The sequence below is a fragment of the Muntiacus reevesi genome, chromosome 18 (assembly GCF_963930625.1).
Source record: "Muntiacus reevesi chromosome 18, mMunRee1.1, whole genome shotgun sequence".
Classification (NCBI taxonomy): domain Eukaryota; kingdom Metazoa; phylum Chordata; class Mammalia; order Artiodactyla; family Cervidae; genus Muntiacus; species Muntiacus reevesi.
In genome coordinates this window covers 48,190,316-48,215,292 of record NC_089266.1, presented here as the reverse complement: position 1 = coordinate 48,215,292, position 24,977 = coordinate 48,190,316, and the positions used below count along the sequence as shown (strand labels likewise).

General features: G+C 45.3%; 1 protein-coding gene across 9 annotated transcripts in view; it reads right to left on the bottom strand.

Moving 5' to 3' along the window:
• ACACA (acetyl-CoA carboxylase alpha) overlaps positions 1-24,977 on the bottom strand; it is a 271,850-nt gene that overhangs the window by 27,043 nt on the left and 219,830 nt on the right. For all 9 annotated transcript variants that reach the window (XM_065911051.1, XM_065911053.1, XM_065911050.1 and 6 more), the window contains 5 exons: positions 14,527-14,670; positions 13,834-13,954; positions 9,964-10,060; positions 6,625-6,721; positions 5,610-5,745 (listed from right to left, as the gene is read on the bottom strand). In XM_065911051.1, the coding sequence (XP_065767123.1) occupies positions 5,610-5,745; positions 6,625-6,721; positions 9,964-10,060; positions 13,834-13,954; positions 14,527-14,670 (595 nt within the window). The remainder of the gene's footprint in view (positions 1-5,609; positions 5,746-6,624; positions 6,722-9,963; positions 10,061-13,833; positions 13,955-14,526; positions 14,671-24,977) is intronic.

The following is a 24,977-nucleotide window of genomic DNA, read 5'->3' as shown; positions in this document are numbered from 1 at the left end:
GTGCTGCCAAGAGTACAGTCTCAGAAACTGAGTAACAGAAAGCAGTGGCCCTCAGTGGTACCAGGCGCAGAGAAGAAACGGGAAGCGGAGATGAAATGACAAAGTGGAACGACAGAAAATGGCACAAAACAGTCATTCCATGTGAAAAACAAAAAAGTAAGTCAAGAGGTAAATCACTGCGTTTCCAGCCTCTTCGCTCACTTCTGTTGGGTTTGGGGTTTTTTAAGTCTTCACTGAATTTGGTACAATATGGCTTCTGTTGTTTATGTTCTGGTTTTCGGCCTGTGAGGCACATGGGATCTTAGTTCCGAGAACAGGGAGCGAACCTGCGCCCTTTTGCATGGGAAAGCAAACTATTAACCACTGGCCCACTGGAGAAGTTGGCTCCGTTAAAGATACGTCTACATCAAAATCCAGCTCTGTGCTACGAAGAACAGACCCAGCTCCCAAAAAAGGAGAGGACTTTATTGAAAATGTACTTCCCATGAATAATTTAAAAAACTTTGATTTTGTGTATAAGCAAATTATTTGGGATAAAGTTGAGTATGTGTGCATTTTATTTTTGTGAAATGGACTTTGGTCCCTCTTTTTATCTTCACAGCTAGCTTACTGTATACCAGGGAGCATGACTGCATATACACACATATAAATCAATCATCAGAAAACTCTTCTTCTTGTACCCAAGTGACAGGTGAGTAAACTGAGGCTTAAGTAAGTAAGAGGTAGAGTTGAGACTTTGAACCCAGATCTTTCTGGCTCTCGTAAGTCCACATTCTACTATTACATTTCTTTAAGATTTTTAAAAAAGATTTCTTGATGTGGACTATTTTTTGAGTTTTTAATGAATGTGTTACAGTGTTGCTTCTATTTTATGTTTTTGGTTTTTTGGCCACGAGGCATGTAGGATCTTAGCTGCCCAACCAGGTATGGAACCCATGCCGCCTGCTTTGGGAGACGGAGTCTAACCACTGGACCACCAGGGAAGCCCCTTTACTACTACCTTCTTAGCCCACCACTGTTACCTCGAGGAAAGAGTGTGAGACCAAAATAATCTGCTTTCCTGCATCTGATGCAATAGCCGAGTCGAATGAAAGCCCCAAGAGAGACATGAATACATGAGAATTGCTGAATTTTGCCTGGACTTTTGGTTATGTTCAGCGATATCAGAACTTGTACTAGCAGCTCTGTGCAGGGCCTGGATCTGACTGCCAAACAATTAACTTCAGGCCTCCAAGACTGTGAGCAGGAAAAGGCATCAAGCTTCATTGCACCTGACAAGTTCAGGACGGAAAACAATGCCCCCATCTAACCTGGACCATCAACAGCCCCCCTCACCCCCCACCCCCGCCAGTCCAAACCATTAAAACACGCAGAAAGTAACAAAGGCTGTTAGAATATAATAAACACACGTGCAAACTCTACACACAACATGCTTGTACTGGGTCCCAGCTGCCCCAAACCAGACATTTCTGCAAGGCAGGTCTGAAGCACTTAGCAACAATCTGAATCACATTTGTTTGAAATCTCTTCATATTTCAGAGCCAGAAGCAGCAGGGGAAGGGGGATCCCCGAGGGTTTCAGCTAGACATCAGTCTGGGGAACTGTAAAGCGATGCATATGCTGACTGTCAATTCTCGGGGCTGAGAAATGCAACAGGAATGGAAAATACTGATAGGTTCGTCCTCGGAGAGGCGGGAGCCTGCGGATTTCTAAGTGTTCTGAGCAAAACCCATCTGCGCCAACGGTGATCACACAGCCTTCCCAGGGTGTTCTGGGCACCCAGGCACCAACCCTGTCTGGGGCCTTCACTGTTACCCAACATGGACACTCTGCGGCGGCCACATGTGCCAAACAAGGGAGCAGGCGGTAGGCTGTTTACGCAGCGCCCCACTCTCTCAAAACCCGAGACAGATCTCATTGGCTTGGGGCGAGATTATCTCAGGAGCTGAAGGTAAACATCAGGCGTACATGGGCCACCGACACATCAAGTCGCTTATGAGTTCATTATGGCCTGCTGACGCGGTATTTCAACATCCGAGTAATCAGAGACTTTAAAATAGACTTTCATTCCAGTTAAAGTTTTCAATAAATGTGTTTTTTTTTATTGTTATTTATAACCTGTCCTGGGAAAAAATAATAAGTATAACATGAAAAGCCGACTGAGAGTGACCCTGTAGCACCAGCAGTGAGGCGGCTTAATATCACTGGGATTTGCATCCTATCAAGCTATTCATGCTGAGGCTGGGACCCTGGTGCTAATTTCTAGTAAATTTCACGCTTGATGTCTCCCTGTTGTGGGTCATTGCCGGTTCGTCTAAATAAACTGCTTCCAAATGGCTCTTCCATCTAAATATTCAGCCAGTTTTTATAATTTAATTTTGCATTATGCTGAATAGCCTTCCGGCCAGATAGAGCTCATTGGGAAAAAAAAGCACCAATACCATCTTGACATGCTTTTATTTATTTATTTATATTTTTACTGCTCGAATTAGACCTCCTAGGCCGACTAGTAAAGAGTTTTTTTTTTTTTTCCCCCCTCCACTAATGTCAATTTTCAGCATAGCAAGAGCTGTCTCTAATCTTTTCCTACTCATTACACACAATTTTGGAGTCATTTTACCCACAGTGCAGTCGGCTCCTGGCTGTGTGTTTGTGTGCACTCAGGGATGGCATAATTGTTTATTTTCCCTCCCTGCATAATCCCCAGCCAGTATTGAAACCCAAACTGCAAACATCTCCCCAAGGGATATGGAATGACTCTCAGCTTTGGTCCCTTTACATGAGATAATATGTAGGAAACATCCTGACCTGTATGTAAATATGGGGGGGGGAGGCTGTTCCTCCCCTCCCACTTCCACACTGTTCTCTATCTTCCCCAAAGCTTATTTGTCTTAAGCGATGTGTAAATGAAAGCAGCAGCACCACAGATTCAGAAAACACAGCTGAATCTTGTTCCATGTCAGGCTAATAATTCATTTTTGATTAGGGATGGGGGTGGGGATGGGAGTTACTATTCAATGGGTATAGACTTTTATGTCAGGGATGATGAAAAAGTTTGGGGTATAGAGAGGAGTGACGGTTACACAACATTGCGAGTATATTTAATGCCGACAAATTATACACTTACGAATGGTTAATATGACAAACACTATGTTATGCATATTTTACGATTAAAAAACCGTAACTCATTTCCTGAGTTCTTGCAGTTTCTTGTCACAATCATCCCAAAGCAGAGGGGAGGTAGGTGGACAATTATACTTCCTCAGGAACCCAGACAGTCTATTCTTGGGATAGCATAGTAGGTCTTGTTCTGGCTAGTGGCTCTAAACTGTGCTGCAGGAAGTAAAATGGATCTGTGTTCTCATTTTTTAGCTAAACGATCTTAGGAAATTTACTTAACCTAACTCTCAATTTATGTAAATTGTGGATAATAATATAACTCACCCCTTAGAGGGGCTTGTTGTGACGATTATGTAAGATAATGCATGTAAAATGGTGAGTGCAGTTGCTGGTGAAAAGAGCTCAATGAATCTTAATTGTTGTTGCTCTTATGGTTACAGGGCAAGCAGCCAATCTGGGCCGGAGCCAAATGTGCAGTAGAATTAAGCTTCCCCTACAAGCGGGACATCGCAATCTTCTGAGCCCTAAATTTGTTGGGACAAAGTAGCCAGGCTGACTTACTCCTAAGTAATGTCAGGATGAGTGAATTTTTCATGGTTTCCTAGAAAAGAGGGAGCTAAGGAGGAATAGCACTTGCATTCTAAGTCTTAAAGTTTTTGGATTTTTTTTGCTCAGTTGTGTCCAACTCTTTGCAACCCCATGGACTGAAGCCTGCCAGGGTCCTTTGTCCATGGGATTTTCCAGGCAAGAATACTGGAATGGGTTGCCATTTCCCAGTCCAGGGGATCTTCCCAACCCAGGGATCAAACCTGCATCTCTTGTCTCTCCTGCATTGGCAGGTGGGTTTTTTAACACCAGTGCCACCTGGGAAGCACCTTTTAATGTAAATCTTACAGCCAAGGGATCTGGGATCAAGGACAACCTGATGAATCTCAAACATACATACAGGAAAGGGATTTCAGAGACTTCCCTGGCAGTCCAATGGCTAAGACCCTGTGCTTCCAAAGCAGGGGGCGTGGATATGATCCCTGGTCAGGGGACTGAGATCCCACATGCCATGCGTCATGGCCACAGAAGTAAAAAGAAACAAAAAAATAAACGAAAGGGATTTCAGCTACCCACCCCCCATACAGTATCACTCTCCTTTGAACACTGCGATATTTTGTTTATACATCATGGGTTTAACTTTCTGCACAGGACATTTTTCTTGACTCCTTCAGGCAATGTCTTTCCTGACTTATTTTTGTTTTCTCTGAAGTAGCATAGCTCCCTGCACGTAGGAACTCAATAAAAATGTGTAGGATTGACTTGTTTAACCTAGACTCTCAGTATCTCATGGTAGTTCCACTGATTTATTATCTTGGTCAAAAAATAATTCACCTTGAATAGGAACATATACAAACACTAATTTGCATGTATAGTCCAAGTCTCCCCAAAGAAAGTGCAAAATGGGGCAGTTCTCTGGTAAATGTGGACAAAGGGGACTTTTTAACTAAAATAAAATAAACAAAAAAACCCCACAAAAATTGCCCTGGCCGTCTACGTTTGGGTAGGGAGGCTGGCCATCAGTGCAGGGGTTTTCCTGGCCGAGGAAGGGAAAGTTGTTGACAGAAGGCTCTCACTCCCTCCACACACAGCTGATGACCTGTAACAGCACAACCTCTCCAGGCTTTTCTTCCCTTAAAGGCAAGAGATGCTCCCGCCCCAAGCTACTCTGGGTGCTTTATTGGGTTCATTCTCTCACACATTCTCTGCCTTCCCTCGGATCACGCTATTCACTTCACAGGATCGGCTCCTCTCTCCCTCTCCTCCCCTAATCCACTCTCGAGCTCGCCCTGAGTCAGTCCTCTCTGGCTCCCACACGGCCGTGAACCTCTGGCCACTGGAGAGAAAGCTTCGCGATGCTGGGAGGGAGAGCGCGTTTGCCAGAACCGTCCACGGTGGCTCGGCACACGGAGGAGTCTCGGTAATGGCAGTTCAGGCACAGAGCAGGGCCTTCCTAATCACGGTCTAATATGCTGGAGTCACAGGCCCGGGGCTGCTGTCGGATCATCATAAAACATACCACAAAGATTGCCACTGACAACACCCTCTGGTATCGAATTTGTTCATTTTCTCCTGGTGAAGGCTAATTTCAGTATCTATCTTAGTCGGGGTAGAGCATTAAAGAGTAACACCAACAAAGAGAATGGCCACAAAAAAGGCATAGGGACTCAGCACAACTCAGGACCATCATAAAGTCCATCGCTCACTAAACCTCCAACGGTGGTCCACGTAGATAACCCTAGTAGATGGTTCTGAAATTCTGTATGGAGCAGTTAAAACTGAATTTTCCCATTCAAGTTACAACTCGGAAGGTATCTCAGAGGGCACGTAACCCCGCAAAGCCTAGGGTGATGTGCTCAGAGGCTCTGTGTGATATAAACCCTCCCCACCCTCTGCTGCAGGGTTCAGGGGCATTGGTCACCCTCCAGCCCAAGGCCAGTCACCTTTCATCCCACCGGAGAAGCCTCTCCAGTTGGCAAAGACCATCAGAGGCAGCCCTTCACGGTTGAAGTCCTTGATGGCCTGATACGTCTTAAACGCGGAGTCTGGGAACCAAACCTGGCCAGCCTGCTGGATGATCTGTTGGGAAAAGCCAAAGAGAAAGACACAAATAACAACACAGCTTGAAGGGGGAATTTCTTCAAGAGGGGAGGGTTTTACTGTTAGAAACTAAAAAAAAATAATTAAACCAAAGTTGTTCATCAAGATCAGCATCCTTGAAATAAGAAAGAAGGATCCTGGCTCTTGGACTTTGTTAAATATGCCTCTTTTTCAGCCTTGATTCTACTACCCGACCCTCCTTAGTCCCAAGGGGGGAACCTTACTGCTTCCAAGGGAAGGACGTGACCTGAGGCATTCTCGTTCAATGCTTCCCAGGGCCACTTGAAGTGACTTGACTACACAACTCCATCAAGCCCTCTGGTCAGAGTTTCCACATGCGGTCACCTCTGTGCCTGGTTCAGCTTCCCTGTCCTCTGCTTAGTCAGCGGCACCCAAGGGGACCCCCACTGCATAACCTCCTCTTGTCCCTCCCCCGACCCCTAGTCAGGCTGTGAAAACCTAATCCACCCTCTGAAAGGATGTGCTGCGGCATTCACATCTGGTGTTGAGGGCAGGCGTCCTTATCGATTCCAGGAGCATCTCTACCGCGTGTGCTCGGAGAGCCTGGGACCAGTGAGCTCACAGCGTCATCTCAGCTGTCTTCCTGCAAGACCACGTTCTCCACGAGAGGAGACTGTTTTCTAGCATCCGTAAGACCACTGTAAAGACCTAAGAATTTAGCTTGTGCTGCATTCCGAGTCACTTTAAAAGTAAGCACACGATGGTCTAGACTCATTCAAGGCTGCTGTCTGGCCTCTAAAATTGGTGGTTCGCAATGCTCCCAGTACATCCACGGCTCTGCAGCGGGGCAAACAGAGCACCAAGCATGGGCACTCAAGAGTCCTGGAGGTGACCTACCTTGGCTTCAGAATCCAGGTTTGCAGGATCAGCCGGGATACTCAGCTCCACTGTTCGGGTTTCTACGGCAACTACTCCCACGGGTATCCCTCCTAGCCTGATAAAAAAATGAGCTATGTGAGGACCCGGTGGACGTCATCATTACAGCTAGTCATTTATTTTCCAACCCTACATCAACACCTTGGTGGAGGGGGAAGTGGAAACAAATATAGAGTCAGGGGGAAATCAGACTCTTCTGGGGGTAAAATATTACTTTACAGATTTGGTAAATATGGTAAATGGGAAGAAAATTGCCCTCAGAGTCACTCCTATTCCCCAGCACAGGATAAATTTAAACCAAGGATTGTACCAGGGAAGCCTCTGCATTGAGACTCAACTGCCTAGAACGTGTATGAGGTCTTGTGCACAAGGGCATGTGTGCACATATGTGCACGCGCCCACACACACACATATTCAATCATTGTGGTAGTCAGGTGAAATTTCTCAGTTCACAACAGGTCTTTGGTAAAGACGGAGGGGAATGGTTGGACAGGTGGTGGTAACCTGAAACCTCTCTGTAACAGACTTGTAGTTTTCTATGGACTACTAATAATGGGGTTCCAGGTAAGACATGATGGGAGAGTAGGTCTCACCACTGGGCGTGTGGATGGGGAGTTTGCAGGTGTGTTGTGGGATGATGAAAGATATGCACGAAGTGTCGGGAGGTGGTTATACAAGCCCTCAACTTCCTCTCCCATTGCAAAGAGCAAGGGACCCAGGATAACCTTCAGAAATAACCTTGGTGGAACAGGTGATCTATATTGGAAGAATATATTTAATCTCCATGCTCTGTTAATTTTAAAAAAGCTCTTCAAGGGCTCAAAGCCTCTGCATCTGTACTCTATGACACCCTCCCACACGTGGTCCTCTTAAAGATTTCCTAGTAAAAATCAGGAAGGCAGAGAGAGTGGGTGAGCGCGAGCGAGTCTGCAAGGTACAGAGTGAGTCCTCACTCTGGAAAATGTGATTCAGTCTTCACTGTCTGAGCTGCATTCCTTGGGGTTGGGGCTGGAGCGGGTTACAGGCTCTCATCCCCCACACCGTCTCCATAACAAACTTTTCCGTGGAGGATGGTCTTCGATTGTCACACTGGCTACTGGAGATGGATTCCTGTCATCACAAGAGGCCTGGCAGGGGCCAGAGTGGAGACCACCCACCCCCTTGTCACTTGCCTGCACTGAATCAGAATCAAAAGCCCTCTAGACAACCAGACAACGAGCGGAAGGTACACAGGAGGGTTTAGAAATATTTCTGTTCACAATGATTAACAATCCAACTGGAAACTTGTAATTGCAAAAGCCACCCTAAATCGGTAACTTATAACTTATATATTAGGGCCCATGTGACCTAATAAAGAACATCTTTATCCGAGTATTACAGTTATTTATTGAACTTGAAAACAGCTCAGAACAACTTCTGTTTTCTATTATACTTCATATAAATTTTATCAGGCTAGCACATGAAGATGCTACATCTTGTTTTATAGTGTGTCCCTGGACAAGGTGCCATGGAATAATAAAAGACAATTTACAGCCAATAGCACACATATTCCAAACATACATACCAAAGATGAGTTTTGGCAGCACTTACAGTAACAATCCCAGAAGAATACATTTATATTTATTTCTCGAAATACCATTGCTTTAGAAAGAAGCTGGCTCCATTTGTGTTTTATATACTTGTGAGCATGTGTATGTGGTTTGGAGTAAGAAGCCCAGAACTCATCAGATGGAAAGAAAGGGAGTCAGGGTGGGTGTTGCAATAAACAACGGCAGAGCTAACCAAAGCCAAGTCTGACTGATCTTGCTCGTGGAACGAGCCCTGTTCTTCCCATCATAAGTGGAAAGCATTATTCTCTTGTTTCCCACGGGAGGATCTTAAAGACGTTAACAAAGGTTTGGTTTATCTGAGGCTTAAAATCAGGCATGTTTTTTACAGAGGGGAAAACTGAAGCAGCATATAGTTGAGAGATGCTTTCTCAAAAAGTTGGTCCCAGTGTCCTTCAAAGACTCCCTATAACAAACCAATAGGTCCCAAGTAGAGGGGCTCTCTCCCCAGTGGGACTTCTCTAGGCACAAAGAATAATCCTCCTTGAGACTTGGAAGCCTGTGGCAAGGCAGAAGTCTGGGACGCCAGAAGAAAATGGGAACTAGTCCCTGGGAGCCGTGGTCAGGGCTGACTCCAGGCTGACTCTTATTCAGACCCACAGGGAAAGAGCTCGTCTGTGGGATTTGCCATCTGATGGCTCCATGTCACTGGCAGCACGAGGTGTGCTGACCGGCTGGGCAGAGACAACCACAAAGCCTAGAATTATTTTCGAGGCTGGAATCTAAATCTCCCCCCGACGTGGCGTGCTTGAGAATCTGGAGCAGGTGCCACTTTTCACCAAGATAAGGAAAACTGATTGCCCCCGAGAGGCAGGTGAGCTCCAGATGTGGGTCCCGGGGCGGCGTGTCTCTGCGGCGCGGGGCCAGATTAAGATCAGCCTTGGCAGGTGCTCGTTACAGCGAGCGGCGCAGATTATTCCGTGCAGGGCTCGCTGTTGAGTGAAGCGCTTCTTAGAGTAGGTATTAAAAATTTAATAGAAACTTCGATTTCCCACTTGAAAAATAGAGGTATTCCTGCAAACTATTCCAGCTTATTTTACTCCTGTTTCAGGTCAACTCTTTTTTTTTTTTTTTAATTCAAATCTGATGATAAGCCAGTCTAGTGCATTTGTTACTAGAATAATCTCGATGCCCTGAAGGAACTTCCTCTGGTTACACCGATCTTTCAGGGGGGGTCACATAGAGAAGTAGATGAGTCTGATTCAATGGGAACCTACTCTGAAAAGAAAATGTTCTTTGGAGCTGGGGTAGGGGGTGGTGTCGCTGGTGAGCTATGGCTATTGTGGTTGGGCTTTACAGCCCCCAGAGAGCTTTGCTTTTGGCATTATGAAAAGGAAATGTTGTCGAAACCAGACTTCAGATTAAACGCATCATTGGAGTTACATGCTGAATGGCCACTGGGAACCAGGGCTCTAGTCAGGCTGCCCCGGGCATGACTACAATCCAGTATTCCTAGGACGTTTAGCCAAAGAGAGCATTAATGGTAAAAAACCCACATAGCCCTTTGTTTTTGTTGTTGTTCAGTCACTAACTCCTGTCCAACTTTCTGCAACCCCATGGACCGTAACTCACCAGGTTCCTCGGTCCTTCACTACCTTCTGGAGTGTGCTCAGATTCATGTCCACTGAGTCAGTGATGCTATCTAACCATCTCATCTTGTTTTCAGTTGCTTCCAAAACAAAAGAGGTCTTACCTGGCTCTGCCAACCACCACAGTCTGTGCCCACGGTTGCATGATCTCTGAGAAAGAGCCGTAGTCAAAAAATCCACTCAACCACTGACCTTTCTGGGCTACAGAAGGGAAAGCAAGGAAACAGAAAACAAAGACGATCAGTCCATTCAAAATACACCAGAACTGGTGAATGGAAGGTTGGATCTGAGGGGTTATTTGGGGGAGTCTGTTGTTGTTTTTAAACATATTATAGTAGATGGAAACATTAGGCAGCTCAATGTTCATCTGCCTACAGACCTCATCTCCTATTTCATTTGCTAGTCTGACTAAAAAGAATCATTTATCAGCGAAAGCATCATTTATTGTTAAACGATGGGGTTCAGCTAGCAGAGTTTGCGTGCTTTTAAATAAATAACCTGGCTTCTTTTGCAAAACACTACAAACATCTGTCAGAAGGCAGCCAAGTCATTAAAGATGTTTTCAAAATGTCTATTTCTACTTTAAAACTTAGCTTACAATTTTGTTTGATTCCACTGATTTTCTTTTGTTTGCTGTTGTTATATCATTATACCACAAACTGTATTCATGTAATAGTCATGCTCTGCATTTGAAGGGGGGAAATAGGATTAAATTATTACAGGTAATATCTTAAAATTTGATTCCACTGATTTTCTTTCAATGGAAAGATGAAGATAGGCAAATAAGTATCAATATTAATGATCAGATGAGGACCCCAATTTGGGGAAGAGCTTCTCTGCTAGAAAAGCAACAAGATACACTTGCTTTATTTACCGCTGACAAAGGATAATCTTACTAAAAGAAAGGGCCACGCCCATATACTCTTAAAAGCTATCAGAAATAGGAGGTTCTGATACCTACACTTAATGTCATTAACCTCCCTTGTGCACAGAATTACTTCACTGGCAAGACACATGACTTTCAACATCTTGCAAACAACTTCTGTTCCACAGGTATCCATGTTTGACCAAGGACCCATCAAAGCCTCTGCAAACAGCCTCAGCTGTTTCCTAGCTGCCCTCTCAGCTCACCATTTCTCAGTGAGTCTTCTAATTTGAACGTGGCCCTCCGCCCCCTAAAAACCCAAGTCCAAAACCAATTAAAAGTGGAGATCCAAGCAAGCTAACCTCTGCTGACTTAAACAGGATGGAGAGTGTTTTATCAAGACTAAACTTGTAATTACTGTGTTCTACATTCCTTGCCTCTATGGCCCCCGTGTAAAATGTGATCATCCATTTCAAAATTATCTCTCTATCGTGAGCCCAAAGCCGATCGTTTAGATTCTGGGCTCGTGTTGGGCGTCAGTTTGAAGAATATCGTGGCACTATCTCCTCTAATAAATGACTTTAACTTTTCACCTAGAAGATATCTGCCTTAACTTATCACAAGGAATCATCTGCTTTCTTTAACGCTTCTACTAAATTAAAATCTGAAGTCACTCGATTTGGGAGCGAGTGTTAGCTGCACAGAGACAGCAGGATGAATTACTAGGGAGTTGATGAAAAAATATTATCCAAAAACCAGAAAACTTAGTTTATCACAAATTCATTTTATTCTGTGGTTCTCATTAATAATAGCCAGGATAATGCCCATCTACATGTGTACACACAGCTGTTCAACCCCTGAAAAAGGGCTCAGACTTTGATAAGGGTTCTAAACCAAACTTCTAAGTGCCTCTAAGGTTATCAAAGTTTTGTTAACAAATAATTTAATTTGTTTATTTTTGGCTGTGCTGGGTCTTCACTGCTGCATGGGCCTTTCTCTGGTTGCAGAGCACGGGCTCTAGGACACGTGGGCTTCATTAGCGGCCACTCCCCGGGCCCTAGAGCTCAGGCTCAACAGCTGTGGAGCACGGGCTTGGCTGTTCCGAGGCATGTGGGATCTTCCCAGACCAGGGATTGAACCCGTGTCCCCTGCAGTGGAAGGCGGATTCTTTACCACTGAGCCACCAGGGAAGCCCAGGATATTGAAATTTTAACTTTTGTATGCCTGGATCATTTTATGGTTCTTACTTCAATAATAACGATTTGGAACTACAGACTTCATTTCAAAGTGGAAATATTTTTTTCTTTAAAACCCCTCCTGCCTAATATGTTGGTTGATGGAGGGGAGTCGTTGGAGGTCTACAGGTATTATAGGTGGGCTTTACTGGGTCCCCTCGAAGAGCAGGTCATGTTCGGTTCATCAGTAGAACTTAGAAGTCACCTAACATGGCTCCCCATTATTCCCAGGAGAACACTCACTAGGTCTTGTTCTGATTTCTCCCAGAAAAGTCCTGCATTTTCTGACTGACAGATATCTTAGGTCCATGGCTCTTATAGTAAGTTTTGAAATAAAAACGAGGTAGGGCAAAGATTATTATGGTGATTTGTCTATGCAGAAAAACTATTTAATTTTATTAAGACTAACAAGAAAGGACATTGAAGATAACAGGTAAGGTTTTAAATTAAAGTCAACCCTACTCTGGCGATTTTTCTATCTACAGTTAGGTTTCCGAATGAATCCTAACTCCTAAGTATTAGCTGTGTGACCTTGCCCAAATCACTTAACTTCTCTGAGCTTGTAAAATGGTCATCTCATTTTATCTCTGAGAAACAGGAAGTTCAAACAAGATGGTGTAGATGGAAGTGCTTTACAGTCCCACCTGGCTTTACAGGGGGTGCCCGTAAAGGATTACTAAGCTTTCCTTATGAAGAATTCTTTTTTCTTTTTTAACTCTTTGGCTGCACACATTGTATGTGGGATCTTAGTTCACCAATGAGGGATCAAACTCATGCGCCCTGCATTGGAAGCGCAAAGTCTTAACCACTGGACTGCCAGGGCAGTCCCTGAATACCTTTCTCTTTCAGCAAAATCACAATGACTTTTAAATTTAAGGAATTATCTTCTGCATTCCGTTCTTTCAAATATAGCCTTTTGTGGGGGTGGGGTGGGGGAGGGAACAGTTGCAAGAAACATGCAAAAAAGAACAAACATTTTCTCAAAAAGCCTAAAAACGTAGATTCAAAATGTAGCAAGAGGATTTGGGGCTTCACAGAAGAACTTCCTGCTACAAAAGGTTTGTTAAAATTGCCAAGCGAACTGACAAACAAGAATGTACATTTGCCTGAGGTGAAGTTACCTCTTTTTTTCCCCTGTTGTTGCTTTTTAAGTTTGGTAAAATTAGCCCCAAGACAGAGGGATATATTAGATAAACATGGGGGGAGGGCTTGTTCTAACTCAATATAGTTATCAACTTAAAAGTTCTGTCTTCCAACGAGGGAAGGCAGCAACTTCCCTGGTGGTACAGTGGGTATGAATCCGCCTACTGATGCAGGGAACCTGGGTTCAATCCCTAGTCTGGGAAGATTCCACATGCTGCGGAGCAGCTAAACCCGTGCACCAAAACCAACAGGGTCCACTTCCTACAACGCCCGCCACAGCTAGGACCCAACAGAGCTGAATAAATAAAGTTTCAAAAATGGCGATAAAATAAATTATACATCTCTGCGTACACAGGCTACATGGTCAAAGATGCTGGTCCTATAACTCTTGGTCTTAATGGCTTATATTTAGCTGTTTTAAAGTTTTTTGAGGCCATTAAGTAATAAGGGCTCCAATAACAGAATAAAGAGAAGAAATGTGCAAATGTGCTAATGACTACAGGGCTTAGAACTGACTCAGCAGCTGAATTCATTCATTTTCCATTTGTTCTTGATGGATTTTCTACCTTTTCCTTCAGAGAGTTGCTGTTTTTCCAGACTCCCCTCATGCCCAGGCACTTCAGGGGCTGTTTTCTTTGTCATGTGCTATCATGCAGGAATTGATTAGTGACGGAAAGAAAGACCGGAAGCGTGAGGGCCAGGGTGCCACAGACCCTCTAACATACACATACTTGGGTGAGGCCGGCCTGCCAGCATCCACCGAGGGTCATACGGCGCCTTCGTGGGCACAAACTCGATGACTCTGTCTATCGGATCCTTGGAATTCAGGAGAGGAACTGAACTGTATACACTCTAGAAGGCGATGGGAGGGGAGAGCACAGCGGTCAGTGAACAACTCTTAATTCAGCAACAACCGTGACGGACAAAGCAAGCAGGACCCACACATGGAAGCACGCCCGTTAGTCCCATCCGGCAGCTGGCAGCAGCCCAATCGGGAGCCAGACCCTGAGGGACAGGTACAGCTCGCAAGTCTCTCTTGGACTCTTGATTTCAGTGCACCAGGGCTCTCCGGGAAGTCCCCCAGAGGGGTGGACACCGATGACAAAGGGGAAAGCCCCACAATGAGGAAGAAACCTTGAGAAGCTGGGGTCTGAGCCCAGACAGGACTCAAGGTTTCCCTGGCTGGAAATCATCAGAAGGGGGCCTGACCCCTGAAATCCAAAGGCGTTTTAAAGAAAGGTAGGAGGCAAAAGATGGCTTTAAGGGAAAGAAAAAAAAGAAATCAACAGATTCTAGAGAATATTTTGTAAGAAAAAAAAATCCTTCTCCCATAAACGAGTCTCACACGTTGAGGCAGTGAGCTGTGGAGAAAAAACCGGGTTCTTCGGGCTTTTGGGTGCCAGCAGCAAGCCGGGAGGACTCACCTTCGGCATGTAAGACAGCCAGTGCAGGACAGTGAACACCCCCTCAAAGTCATCACAGACGGTGCTGTGCGTCACCCCATTGTTGTGCATGATCTGGATGCCCCCCAGCTGGTTGTTCGAGGTGTATACTTCCCTCCCGAGGACCTAGAGAAACAGGCCAGAGAGAAGACGTTCATCCCGTCAGAGAGAAAGGCAAGGTCTGTCTCGTTACTGCCACTAAAATGGATTCTTTTTTCTGCAAGACAGAGAGTCCGGCCTCCATGGGCTGTGTCGAGGGACTGTCTGGACCTTTGTCCTAAAAAGAACACTCAGAAGACACACAGGATGTTTCAGACAATCACATATTCTGTGCAATGTAAACACCAGCAAGCCCCTCTCTGTCAGCTGCCACAGAGGCGTGGTGGCAGGCTGGACCCTGAGGGGAGACCCCAGCGGTGGGTAAAGCTGGGGCCCTGAGACGCAGGCCACGCCGCGCTGCTGCCCACAGACACAGGAGGGGGAGTGCCTGCTTCTGACACCCTCAAGCGACGAGTCTCAGTTAAACAGGGGCACTGAGAGCTTTGGACTCCTCGTTTTTTCCAAGGGTTACTTTTCCCCTTTCCCCTTGATGTTTCACGTGAAATCCTGAAGCGACTCATGACACACACATGAAGCCTTGAGCCTAAAGTCCTCTTTGTGTGCTGGGCACAACGCCGTGATTTATGCCCAAACCCGCTTCTCCTGGGTCCTTTTCTCCCCAGGTCCCAGGGACTTCAGGGCCCTAATTCCCTGGTCTATTCACAAGAGGAGTTTAACTCTTGTGAGGGTGAAAAGCACCTGCGATTGGAAACCATAAAGTTTCCTTAAAAAATAAAAAAGAAAAAAAGGGAAAAAAAAGAGAGAGAGAGAACATTTTTCGACTCAGAAATTGTAGGGTTTCTTTCCCCTTGAAGATTGGTTAATAATTTCTTTTGGGGAGGGAGGTTTTCTGACCCAGCAGATGGAAGCTGGGCAGCCTGATCATGGACTCTTGCAAACTGCTGAGTGTGTAGTAATTGCCAGTCATCTACAGTAGCCCTGGAGAGCTCTTAACAGTTGTGGAGCCGCTTACGGTATGTTACCTTTTCTTTTCCCTTTCTCCTCCTCCTCCTCCTCTGGAAAATAACCACAACACAAAATTTCTTCCTTACTTTTATTCATTTCCAGCCTCTGGGGGAGAACCTAACAAGGGAGAGACCAGCGAATTCTACCTGTATATTCCCATTTTGCCCCTTCCTGTTTGGAGCTGTGAGCAGCTCCCTTACAGGCTGGGTCAGCCCTGGGATCAAGACCTGCCAAAGGCTGAGGAAGCGGGCAGCCAGAGCCATCACCTCTCTGGGACCCAGCTGGCCTGGGTTCCATTTAGCTTCAGCTACAAAGGGGAGAGGGGCTGGCTTCCCAGGGGGCTCACTGGTAAAGAATCCGCCTGACAATGCAGCAGACGCGGGTTCGATCCCTGGGTGGGGAAGAGCCCCTCGAGAAGGAAATCACAATCCACTCCAGCATTCTTGCCTGGAAAATTCCACAGACAGAGGAGCCTGGAGGGCTACAGTCCATGGGGTCACAAAAGAATCCGACACTCACTTAGCAACCACACAGCAAGAGGAAAGGTGGAAGAGATTCTTCTGAAAGGAATATGGGAGGCAAAATGGCTCTCGGATTTCTGCTTTCCTTACTAGGGAAGCACAGAGACAAGCCTTTGCTCAGCCCCTGAGCTGAGCGACGTGCCCCGCAGCGCCTTTGAAGGAGCCCCCGGAAGTGGGGAGGCCGAATCTGACCACTGGGCTCCCGTCCTCCGCCCAGTCTCTTTCATCTCAGCCCAGGCGCTGCGGCTCTTTTCTCATTCTCCTGCTGTCTCTTTCCATTTGCCCTCTCCCTGACTGATACACTGATCTCTCGGTCACTCGGCTTTCTGCTCCACTGCGTCCATATTACTAATAACACCTCCGCCACGGCCAGTTTACCTCATGAAGGCAGGAGCACATCATTACAAAATAAACTCATAACTTTGACATTCTAGCAAATACACGCCGTTTGTTATTTTTATGGCTTTAGTCTTTCTAACAGGCAGAGGGCATTACATACCTGTTTCCTTTCTATCTTTAAATGTGTGCACACATGCACACTCGCACATGCATCAGGAAACAAGATAGAGCAAAATAAATAAATAAATAAATCCAACCCCTAGCAAATGTCCACAGCAGTCAGATGACGGGGGACCCTGGTGGAGGCAGAAGCCCTGTCACTCAGGGAGGCCGCGCTCCGATCTGGCTCTGGTTTTATGGACGTCATAAACCCGATGGCCCACAGCTGGTCCTTCTGGGACAGACTGCCTCTCTGCCAGAAGTCGTTCGGTGTGATCAGCAGTATTTTTAATTATTAAAATAAAACTGGAAAGGGGGAAAAGAAATAAAAAGGAGACACTGCACTGACCCTGAATATCTGATACCCAGAGAGTATGTCAGGGGCCCAGAATGCCTTGTTGCCTAGAAGCAAGAAAATAGCTAGGGCTATTTTGTACTCAGAAATGCTATTTTCTTTCCCATGAAACCCTGTCTCTAGGACTTGATAACGTCCAACCACTTAGAACCTCACGCCTCTGCCAAATCATTAATGGACCCATCGAGAACCAATCTCAGAAAAAGGGACTAAAACCGACCAAGAGATGCTTAGCTGTTCAAATGTACCTTCCTCAGACATCTTTGCCCCCTCATTTCAAAGAGGAAGAGAGCCTCCAGAACTGGGCTCCTCCTGGAGGCTTCCTTGTCCACCCATTCCACCCCATATTCTTACATCTAATGGGAGTCAGATCTGGAAGGAGCAAGAGTTAATCACTTAGCATGTCTTCCCTTTACTAGTGGAAACTCAGGTTCTGAAATCTTGGCATTGTTCTGAAAAGGCAACAGTATTTCTACATTTCTTCTCCTCTGAGGAGGAAAACCAGGGCTTACTACAGCCAAGAACATTATCCTGGGCTAAAGAAATGTTTGCCATCTGAGAGGATTCATTACATTTGGGAACTAAAGATAAAAATTATATGGCAGACAGAGTATCTGAAGAGCTCTCTCTGGTCAGCCTTATCGCAGAGGTGGGCAGCAGGGGGTGCGGGCAGGTGCAGAGGGGAAGGACACACAAAAAATGAAGCCTGCTTCACTAACCACAAACAAATGCCAACAATCATGGCTACTCAACAACTGGGAAAGAGAAAGCAAAAGCCTCCAGTTCATCTTCAACAACCATATGTTTGCAGCATGTACCAGGAGAATGAGGGCGCACACAACAGCTCCTGATTTACAGGGGTCGTGGCTGACCCAAGTGGTTTTAATGATTTTAGAATACTTCACAACAAAAGCTCCAACTGCAGAAGCTGAATCTGGGCAAAGACAAAACCCATTCTGCTCAACTCTGAAATGATGGTACTGGAACAGTTATGTTAACCCTGATGAGCATCAGGAAGGCAGAGAAAAGAACCCACCTAGACAGAACCACTGCTATAGCCTTCAATCTGTTGCCCTACCAGCCTTCTACGGCACAACCTGGGGTACACAACCCTCATCAACATAACATTTTCGTGAAGTAGGTGAGCTTCATTCATACAGTTTTACTCAACCTGGACACACCCATTCGTGTATAGGTCATGCTGCTTGCCACATTCCATTTCCGAAATTATTCCTTGCACATTTTATGCTGCATGATACTAACTCTTGGTTTATCTGCCAACAGCATCAATAACCACTTAAACACAGGAACCACTCAAAACACGGGGCGCTGCTGAGGCCCTACTTTGCCACCTGCTCCCAAGTCTAAGTGGAGAGGCAGTGCCACGAAATACTAGGAACAGGCACCATCTCCGGTCACCTGCTGAAGAGTGCCGATGCCTACAGAGCTGAATGAGGGCTCAGCCTGAAAGAGGATCTCCATTCACTCTCCACATAAAATTAAGCCTCATCTAGCACTCAGTCATTCCAGCTGGCAGACCTGGGAATTAAGGGCACCACCTCTAGCCAGTGATTAGCAGAACACCAATGTTAGAGGCTCCGTGAAAGATGCTAGAGAGCCTTTAGAAATGTTTGAGATGCACAGGCAGTACAGATGAATGCAGTCATACATATACACAGAGAGAGAGGCCTGCGCCACTGCTGCTGTTGCCGCTTATCTAGAGACGCTGCAGACAGCTCAGGTTTACCCCAGCTGACAGGCAATGAAAACAGTCTAATATACCGCCTGCTCTCGCCCTTAAATCCCTTTTTGGAGATCAAGATAAACTCGTTTCTTCCCTTCCCCAGTGCTCCAGACGTTTGAGTGAAGTGGCAGAGTATTGTGAGGTTTTGTGCAAATGAAATCACTGTGTAATACTGAATGAGTGTAGTATTTACTTGTCAGGATATTCGTCAGCACACAGGCTTTGAGCCTTCCGAGTTTCACAGATGCAACTTTAGCTCAATTTTTTTCCAAAAAAATTGCTTTTGTCCTGATATATACATATTATATCAGGGCCCCTCAGACTTATAAGCAAATATTTGCAATTGTGTGCTGCAGATGTGAAAAATAACGATGCAAACTGATGCATAAAAAAATGAAAATTCCGCTGCTGTTTTCTCCCACTTTACCCAACGTTTTCCCCTTTAAACATTCCTGGTGGATCTAAGAATTCCGCTATGCATGTGGAGTCCTTGCTGCCATCCTCTTTCTCATTAGGGTATTTCCACTCTCAAGAGGATTTCAGGAGGGGTTTTGTAAATTTCCTAAGCAATTGTCATCACTGGATTTCCTCCATGATTTTAGACATTAAAGTCACTGGGATCTGTCGGGTTATTAATAAAAGTTTGGTTAGGGCAGAAAGGGAGAGAGAGATGAGAAAGAAAAAGTGGGAAGAAGGAAGAAGTATTAAAATAGGGACAAAGGAAAGGAGAAAGGGTGAGAGAGAAGAGAAGGGAGGGGGAGTGAAAAGAGGAAGGGGAGAAAAAAATGCAACAGCTCATGTACTCCTGGCGCTAACACCCTCCTCCTTGACCTGAGAGGACTACATTTTTAAAAGCTGACAAGTAATTCAATCTCCAATTAACAATTTTAAGTGGTGCAGCACATATTGCTGTGTAAATGTTTCTCCAGGAATACATCCAAGGGTGAATGGAATTAAACCCCTAGGGAGACAGGACTAGTGCCTATGAGACCAAGAATATTTGGGGGTTCCAAAATATAGTCCCTTAATACAGAGACCCAGGGTTGCAAATTCCTCTCCTGCTTTGTCGCCACTATTATCACTGGCAAACCAGAGAGCTGGTTGACAACTGGCAGGCTGGGACTAGAGAAGGGACACAGTGACATACTGGTGGCAGGGGATGGGGAAGCCTCTGAGGTGAGCCACGGCTGGATTCAACACCACCCAGTGCAAGACCCAAAATCTGTGTGTGTGTGTGTGTGTGTGTGTGTGTGTGTGTGTGTGTGTGTGTGCGCGCGCGCGCGCGCCTCTGATGTGAGCTATGGCTGGATTCAACACCACCCAGTGCAAGACCCAAAATCTGTGTGTGTGTGTGTGTGTGTGTGTGTGTGTGTGTGTGTGTGTGTGTGTGTGTGTGCGTGCGTGCGCGCGCCTTTGATGTGAGCTATGGCTTGATTCAACACCATCCACTGCAAGACCCAAAATCTGTGTGTGTGCGCGTGCGCGCGCACGCACGCGCTCAGTCTTGTCCAACTCTTTGAGGCTCCAATGGACTGTCCGTGGAATTTTCCTGGCAAGAATACTGGAGTGGGTTGCCATTTCCTTCTCCAGGGGACTCTGGAGTCTCCTGCATTGGCAGGTAGATTCTTTGCTCCTGCGCCACCTGGGCAGTCCAAAATTCTCTTTATAAGCAGCAAAATTACAAAGTGGTCAGGTTCGCTGATGGATAAACTGGAATAAAGGGACTGTGCTACCAGCAGTAGAAAGGATATTTAGGGGATTTCCTGGTGGTCCCATGGTTAAGAATCTGCCTGCCAATGCAGGGGTCACAGACTGGATCCCTGGCCCAGGAACTAGGGTCCCACATGCCACAATGACTGAAGCCCACGCTCTAGAGTCAGGGCTTTGTAACAAGAGAAGCCACCGCGATGGCAAGCCAGCACACCACAGCTAGAGAGAGGTCACGTGTAGCAATGGAGACCCAGTGCAGTCAAAAATAAGTAAATGTTTTAAAAAAGAAAAGGTATTTATGCAAAAAGAAACCGAGATACAGGGAGAATAGAGGAATGAAGTAGATGGCAGAAGAAGAACTGGGGTAGAGAGGAACCTCATGACAGTTTACTTGTCAAACGTATAAGAAAAAGACATAGACTTCCAGAGTCAAAACTGATGCCAGATAAAATCACTCATCTCAGGGATCCATCAACTGCTCATTTAGCTGCAGACTTGAGCATACTGACAATAAATTACCTCTAAATACAGGAAAAAATGTAAAAGTCTGGTCTATTCACATAAAATTCACATATAGTGAAATTGTCCATTTATAGGTGTACGATTCTATGAAATTTGACATCACATAGGCGTATAACCACCACCCACAATTGCCCCCAAAGTTTTCATCAGCCCCCAAACTGTTCTCATTTCCTTTGTAATCAATTCCCTTCTCCCACCCCTGACCAACACGGATCCTTGTGTCTCAACATTTAGTATGTCAACTTAAATTTATATTAGTGGTGTCTAACTGTGGTTTTGTGTCTCCCTAATGACTAATGATAAATATCTTTTAATATGCTAATGATAATTTTTTTTATGTGCTTATTTACCCATCCTTATACCTTTGGTGAAATGTCTCTTCAAATTTCTTACCCACTTAAAAAGTTACTGGGTTGTTTCCTATTATTGAGTTGTGAGAACTCTTTATATGTATACATGTATGTGTATATATATATATATATTTTTTTTTTTTTTTTATTTTCCGGTCACCTCCCAGGGGGTTTTCTGAATAGATATGGGACATGAGGTTGGTACTAGAAGGCAGTTGGCTGTGTGACTGCCTCTGCCCACCAGTGGAGAGGCACAGAGTTTGGTGCCTGCTGTGACCTGGCTTCTTGGGGAGTAACACCGACCTGTCATCTCTTCAGGCTTTCTGTTTGTGTTTTCTCATCTACAACTGGTGGGCGGCAATTTAACGTTTTCCTCTTGGAACACATGAAAAACCTGTTAGTTTTAACACAACAGGCACACAATAAATGCCGGTCAACTGTCATCATTCTCACTATTCTATAAAAACTCAGCTCTCGTTGGTATTTTCAGCAAGCCGAACTACTATAAGCAAAAGAAGTCTTTCCTATTAGTGCTAATATGTGTTGGGGCTTTCTTAAGCAAAATGAGTGGTTTGATTTTCCTCTCCTTTTAGTTTTCCCCAGTGGAGATACTGGGTTTTTCTTTCAAAATTCTCTACCTGGGTTAGAATTAAGCTAGTAACTCTATATACTATAAAGTCATATTACATTAGTGTTGCTCTGCTGAGCTGCATAAACCTGCTTTATCTGTTGAGAAGACATTTTATCAAAGGGTTAGATAGAAAATGAAGATACCCATAAGTTGATGATATGTTTCAACGGTCTTGACTTCCCATATTTGCATCTTATGCTCTTGGTTAAATTTGGATGAGCTCCTTTCCTAAATAAACACTGATTTCTCACTTTCTCTCATGTGCAAACTATTTTAAAGGGCTTAAATTCCAGACTCTGAGACACTTAAAATATTAGGACCCAGTCAAGAATCAACCAGAAAAACTCGAAGCCTGGGCATGGTAATTTGTATCAATCTAAACTGCTCTTAAAGCGTCTCCTTTCATAATTCAACACTCCTGATGGTGGACGTTAGCTGATTAGACTGTGTGAAGGCGGCCACTCTGAATGAGAGGGGACACAGCCAGATCTGGATCCATGCACAGGGGACATTCCCGAGAATGATGAACAGTCAGGAATCAGGTTTCTAAACAGCCTCGTTTCCTGCGTCTTTATCATATTCACACAGCAGTCTGTGCACAGCCAGGGACCAGGTCTGTCTTCGCCCCGGAAGACTGAAGTCCTTGCATTTCTAATCTACCAACGTGTGCAGTTCTTGCACTTTTAATTTATGAGTGTTTGGGGGGGACCTCTCTGACTTGGGAACATATTGGCTCGGTCTAATGCTTGGAGATTATTAAACTCGGAGCTATGCTCCACTATCAAGTCTACAGATCTTTTATTTAGAAGATATGGTGCTCTAAATGCACAAAGAGCTCCCTGTCACCTTCACATTAAAGCCCCTAGTGCCTGGTAAATGGAATTATATAGCTGTCATCTCCTTTCCCCAAAGTTTTAAGAGTACAATGGGCTCATTTTTTCACACTCCATCCCAGCTTCAGAACTAAGAGACCTACTTTGTATTGATTTAAGGTCTCAGAAATAAATAAACCTGCTTCACCGCTGTGATTCACAACAAATTCATGATACACTATTGCATGATATATTTCAAGCTCTGGCCCTGGCTCTCTTTTTCCTCTGGTGAGTGATGGGGGAGGTGGGAGGTAGTGGGGAGCTGCAGAGCTGACAGCCGGATGGTTATTGGAGATGGCTGCTGACTGCAAATCCAAGAACAGACATTGCTGGAGGAGTATGGGAATTTTTTTTTTAAACTGGGGGGCAGGGGTGAGAAGCTAATTTACTTGGGTTTCAGGCTGGGGTTGGGGGGGAGAAGAAAGGTTAAGGGGAGAGGAGAGGGAGAGACGCAACAGCAGAGCTTCGACTGAACACTAATTTGCAAAGACAGAGCAATGAACATGGCTGGAAAGAAAAGCGAAGAAAATCCAGCATAAGGCGGCATAACGTCTAAATGACTGGGAAGATGAAGATGCTGAGCTGCTCTGCTGAGGGCACCAGTCCTTGGGGGGCACTTAGCTTGAGTTCAGGGATGATGTTTTATGAGAGGCAGAACATGTACAGACCCGATACACCCCAGAACCTGTGAAGTGGAGGCATCTCTTGATTCCAAGACTCAGGGAGCACCCCAGTCCCGGGGGCTGGAGAGCTTGCTCTGGAGAGAGGGCAGACATAGAGAGCAGGTCACATCTATGCGTGAGCCAGAGACTGCTCCCCGAGCTGAGCGGGTGAGAAACTAGTATCTGGTTTGGTTTGTGTGCCCGGAGGGCCTGAGTCCCTTAGTCTACATCACTCTACCGATTCCTGAAACGAGTCCCACTAAACCATGAATTTTAACTAGTATCTAAATATATAGCTCTCAAAAAGACCTGTCTTTGGACTTCCCCGGTGGCCCAGGGGCTGCGAATCCACTGCCAATGCAGGGACACAGGTTCGATCCCTGGTCTGGGAAGATCCACATGCTACGAGGAGAAACTAAGAGCAAGAGGCTCAACCACTGAAGCCCGTGTGCAGAGAGCCAGCGCTCGACGACAAGAGCAGCCACCGTGATGAGGAGTCCGCGCACCGCAACTGGAGAGGGGCCCCCACTCTCCACAACTGAGAAACCCCACGTGCAGCAACGAAGACCCAGTGCAGCAAAAAAAAAAAAAAAAAAAAAAAAGACCCTATTTTCCAGGCCTCTTCCAAGGTCTGTATCAGGACCTTGGCTTTCGACAAGGTGGGTGATGGGAGGTGTAAAAGCCTGGGTGGACAGCATGCGGCAGACCCCTATGGTTCTACAGAGTACTACTCCAGAGTGGTGAGTTTTAGCTGTTCCTCCAGTAATTAAAACTTATTTCATATTTTCAGCTGGCCGGAATGTTATTTTCTATCTTTGAAGAGCATTATCATCTTTACTGCGTTTGTTCTTGAGACAAGACTGGACTTTGAAAGCAAAAATACATGGGAAAGAGTTTGGTTCTGTTCAGTTCTACAATAGGCCAGACCATCAAACTGGGAGTCACTTTGTTAATTTTGAACTACTATTTAAGAGGAATTAGCTTGTATAGAGAAACAGACTAGGAAGAACTTCATACAGATGAAAGGGATTGGCTTAAAGAGAACTGAGTTGCCCTTCAGTTGAGTTTTTCAAGCATCACTGAATGACAATTTGGTAATGGAGTTACAGCAGAAATTCAAACAACAGTCGGACAGTGGGACTTTGGAGGATCCTTCCGCTTCCAGCAATAATTGTATGACCACTTGTTCTCAACATGAACAACATCACCACCATCACCACATGGCACTTATTCTTCTGTAATATGAGAAAAAAATTTTTTTAACTGTTATGCTTTACAACTCCATTCCTAACCTTGCTAATACATAGTAATTTTATATATCACTAGTATGTAATCACTGGAGAAGGCAATGGCACCCCACTCCAGTACTCTTGCCTGGAAAATCCCATGGACAGAGGAGCCTGGTAGGCTGCAGTCCATGGGGTCGCTAAGAGTCGGATATGACTGAGCAACTTCACTTTCACTTTTCACTTTCATGCACTGGAGAAGGAAATGGCAACCCAT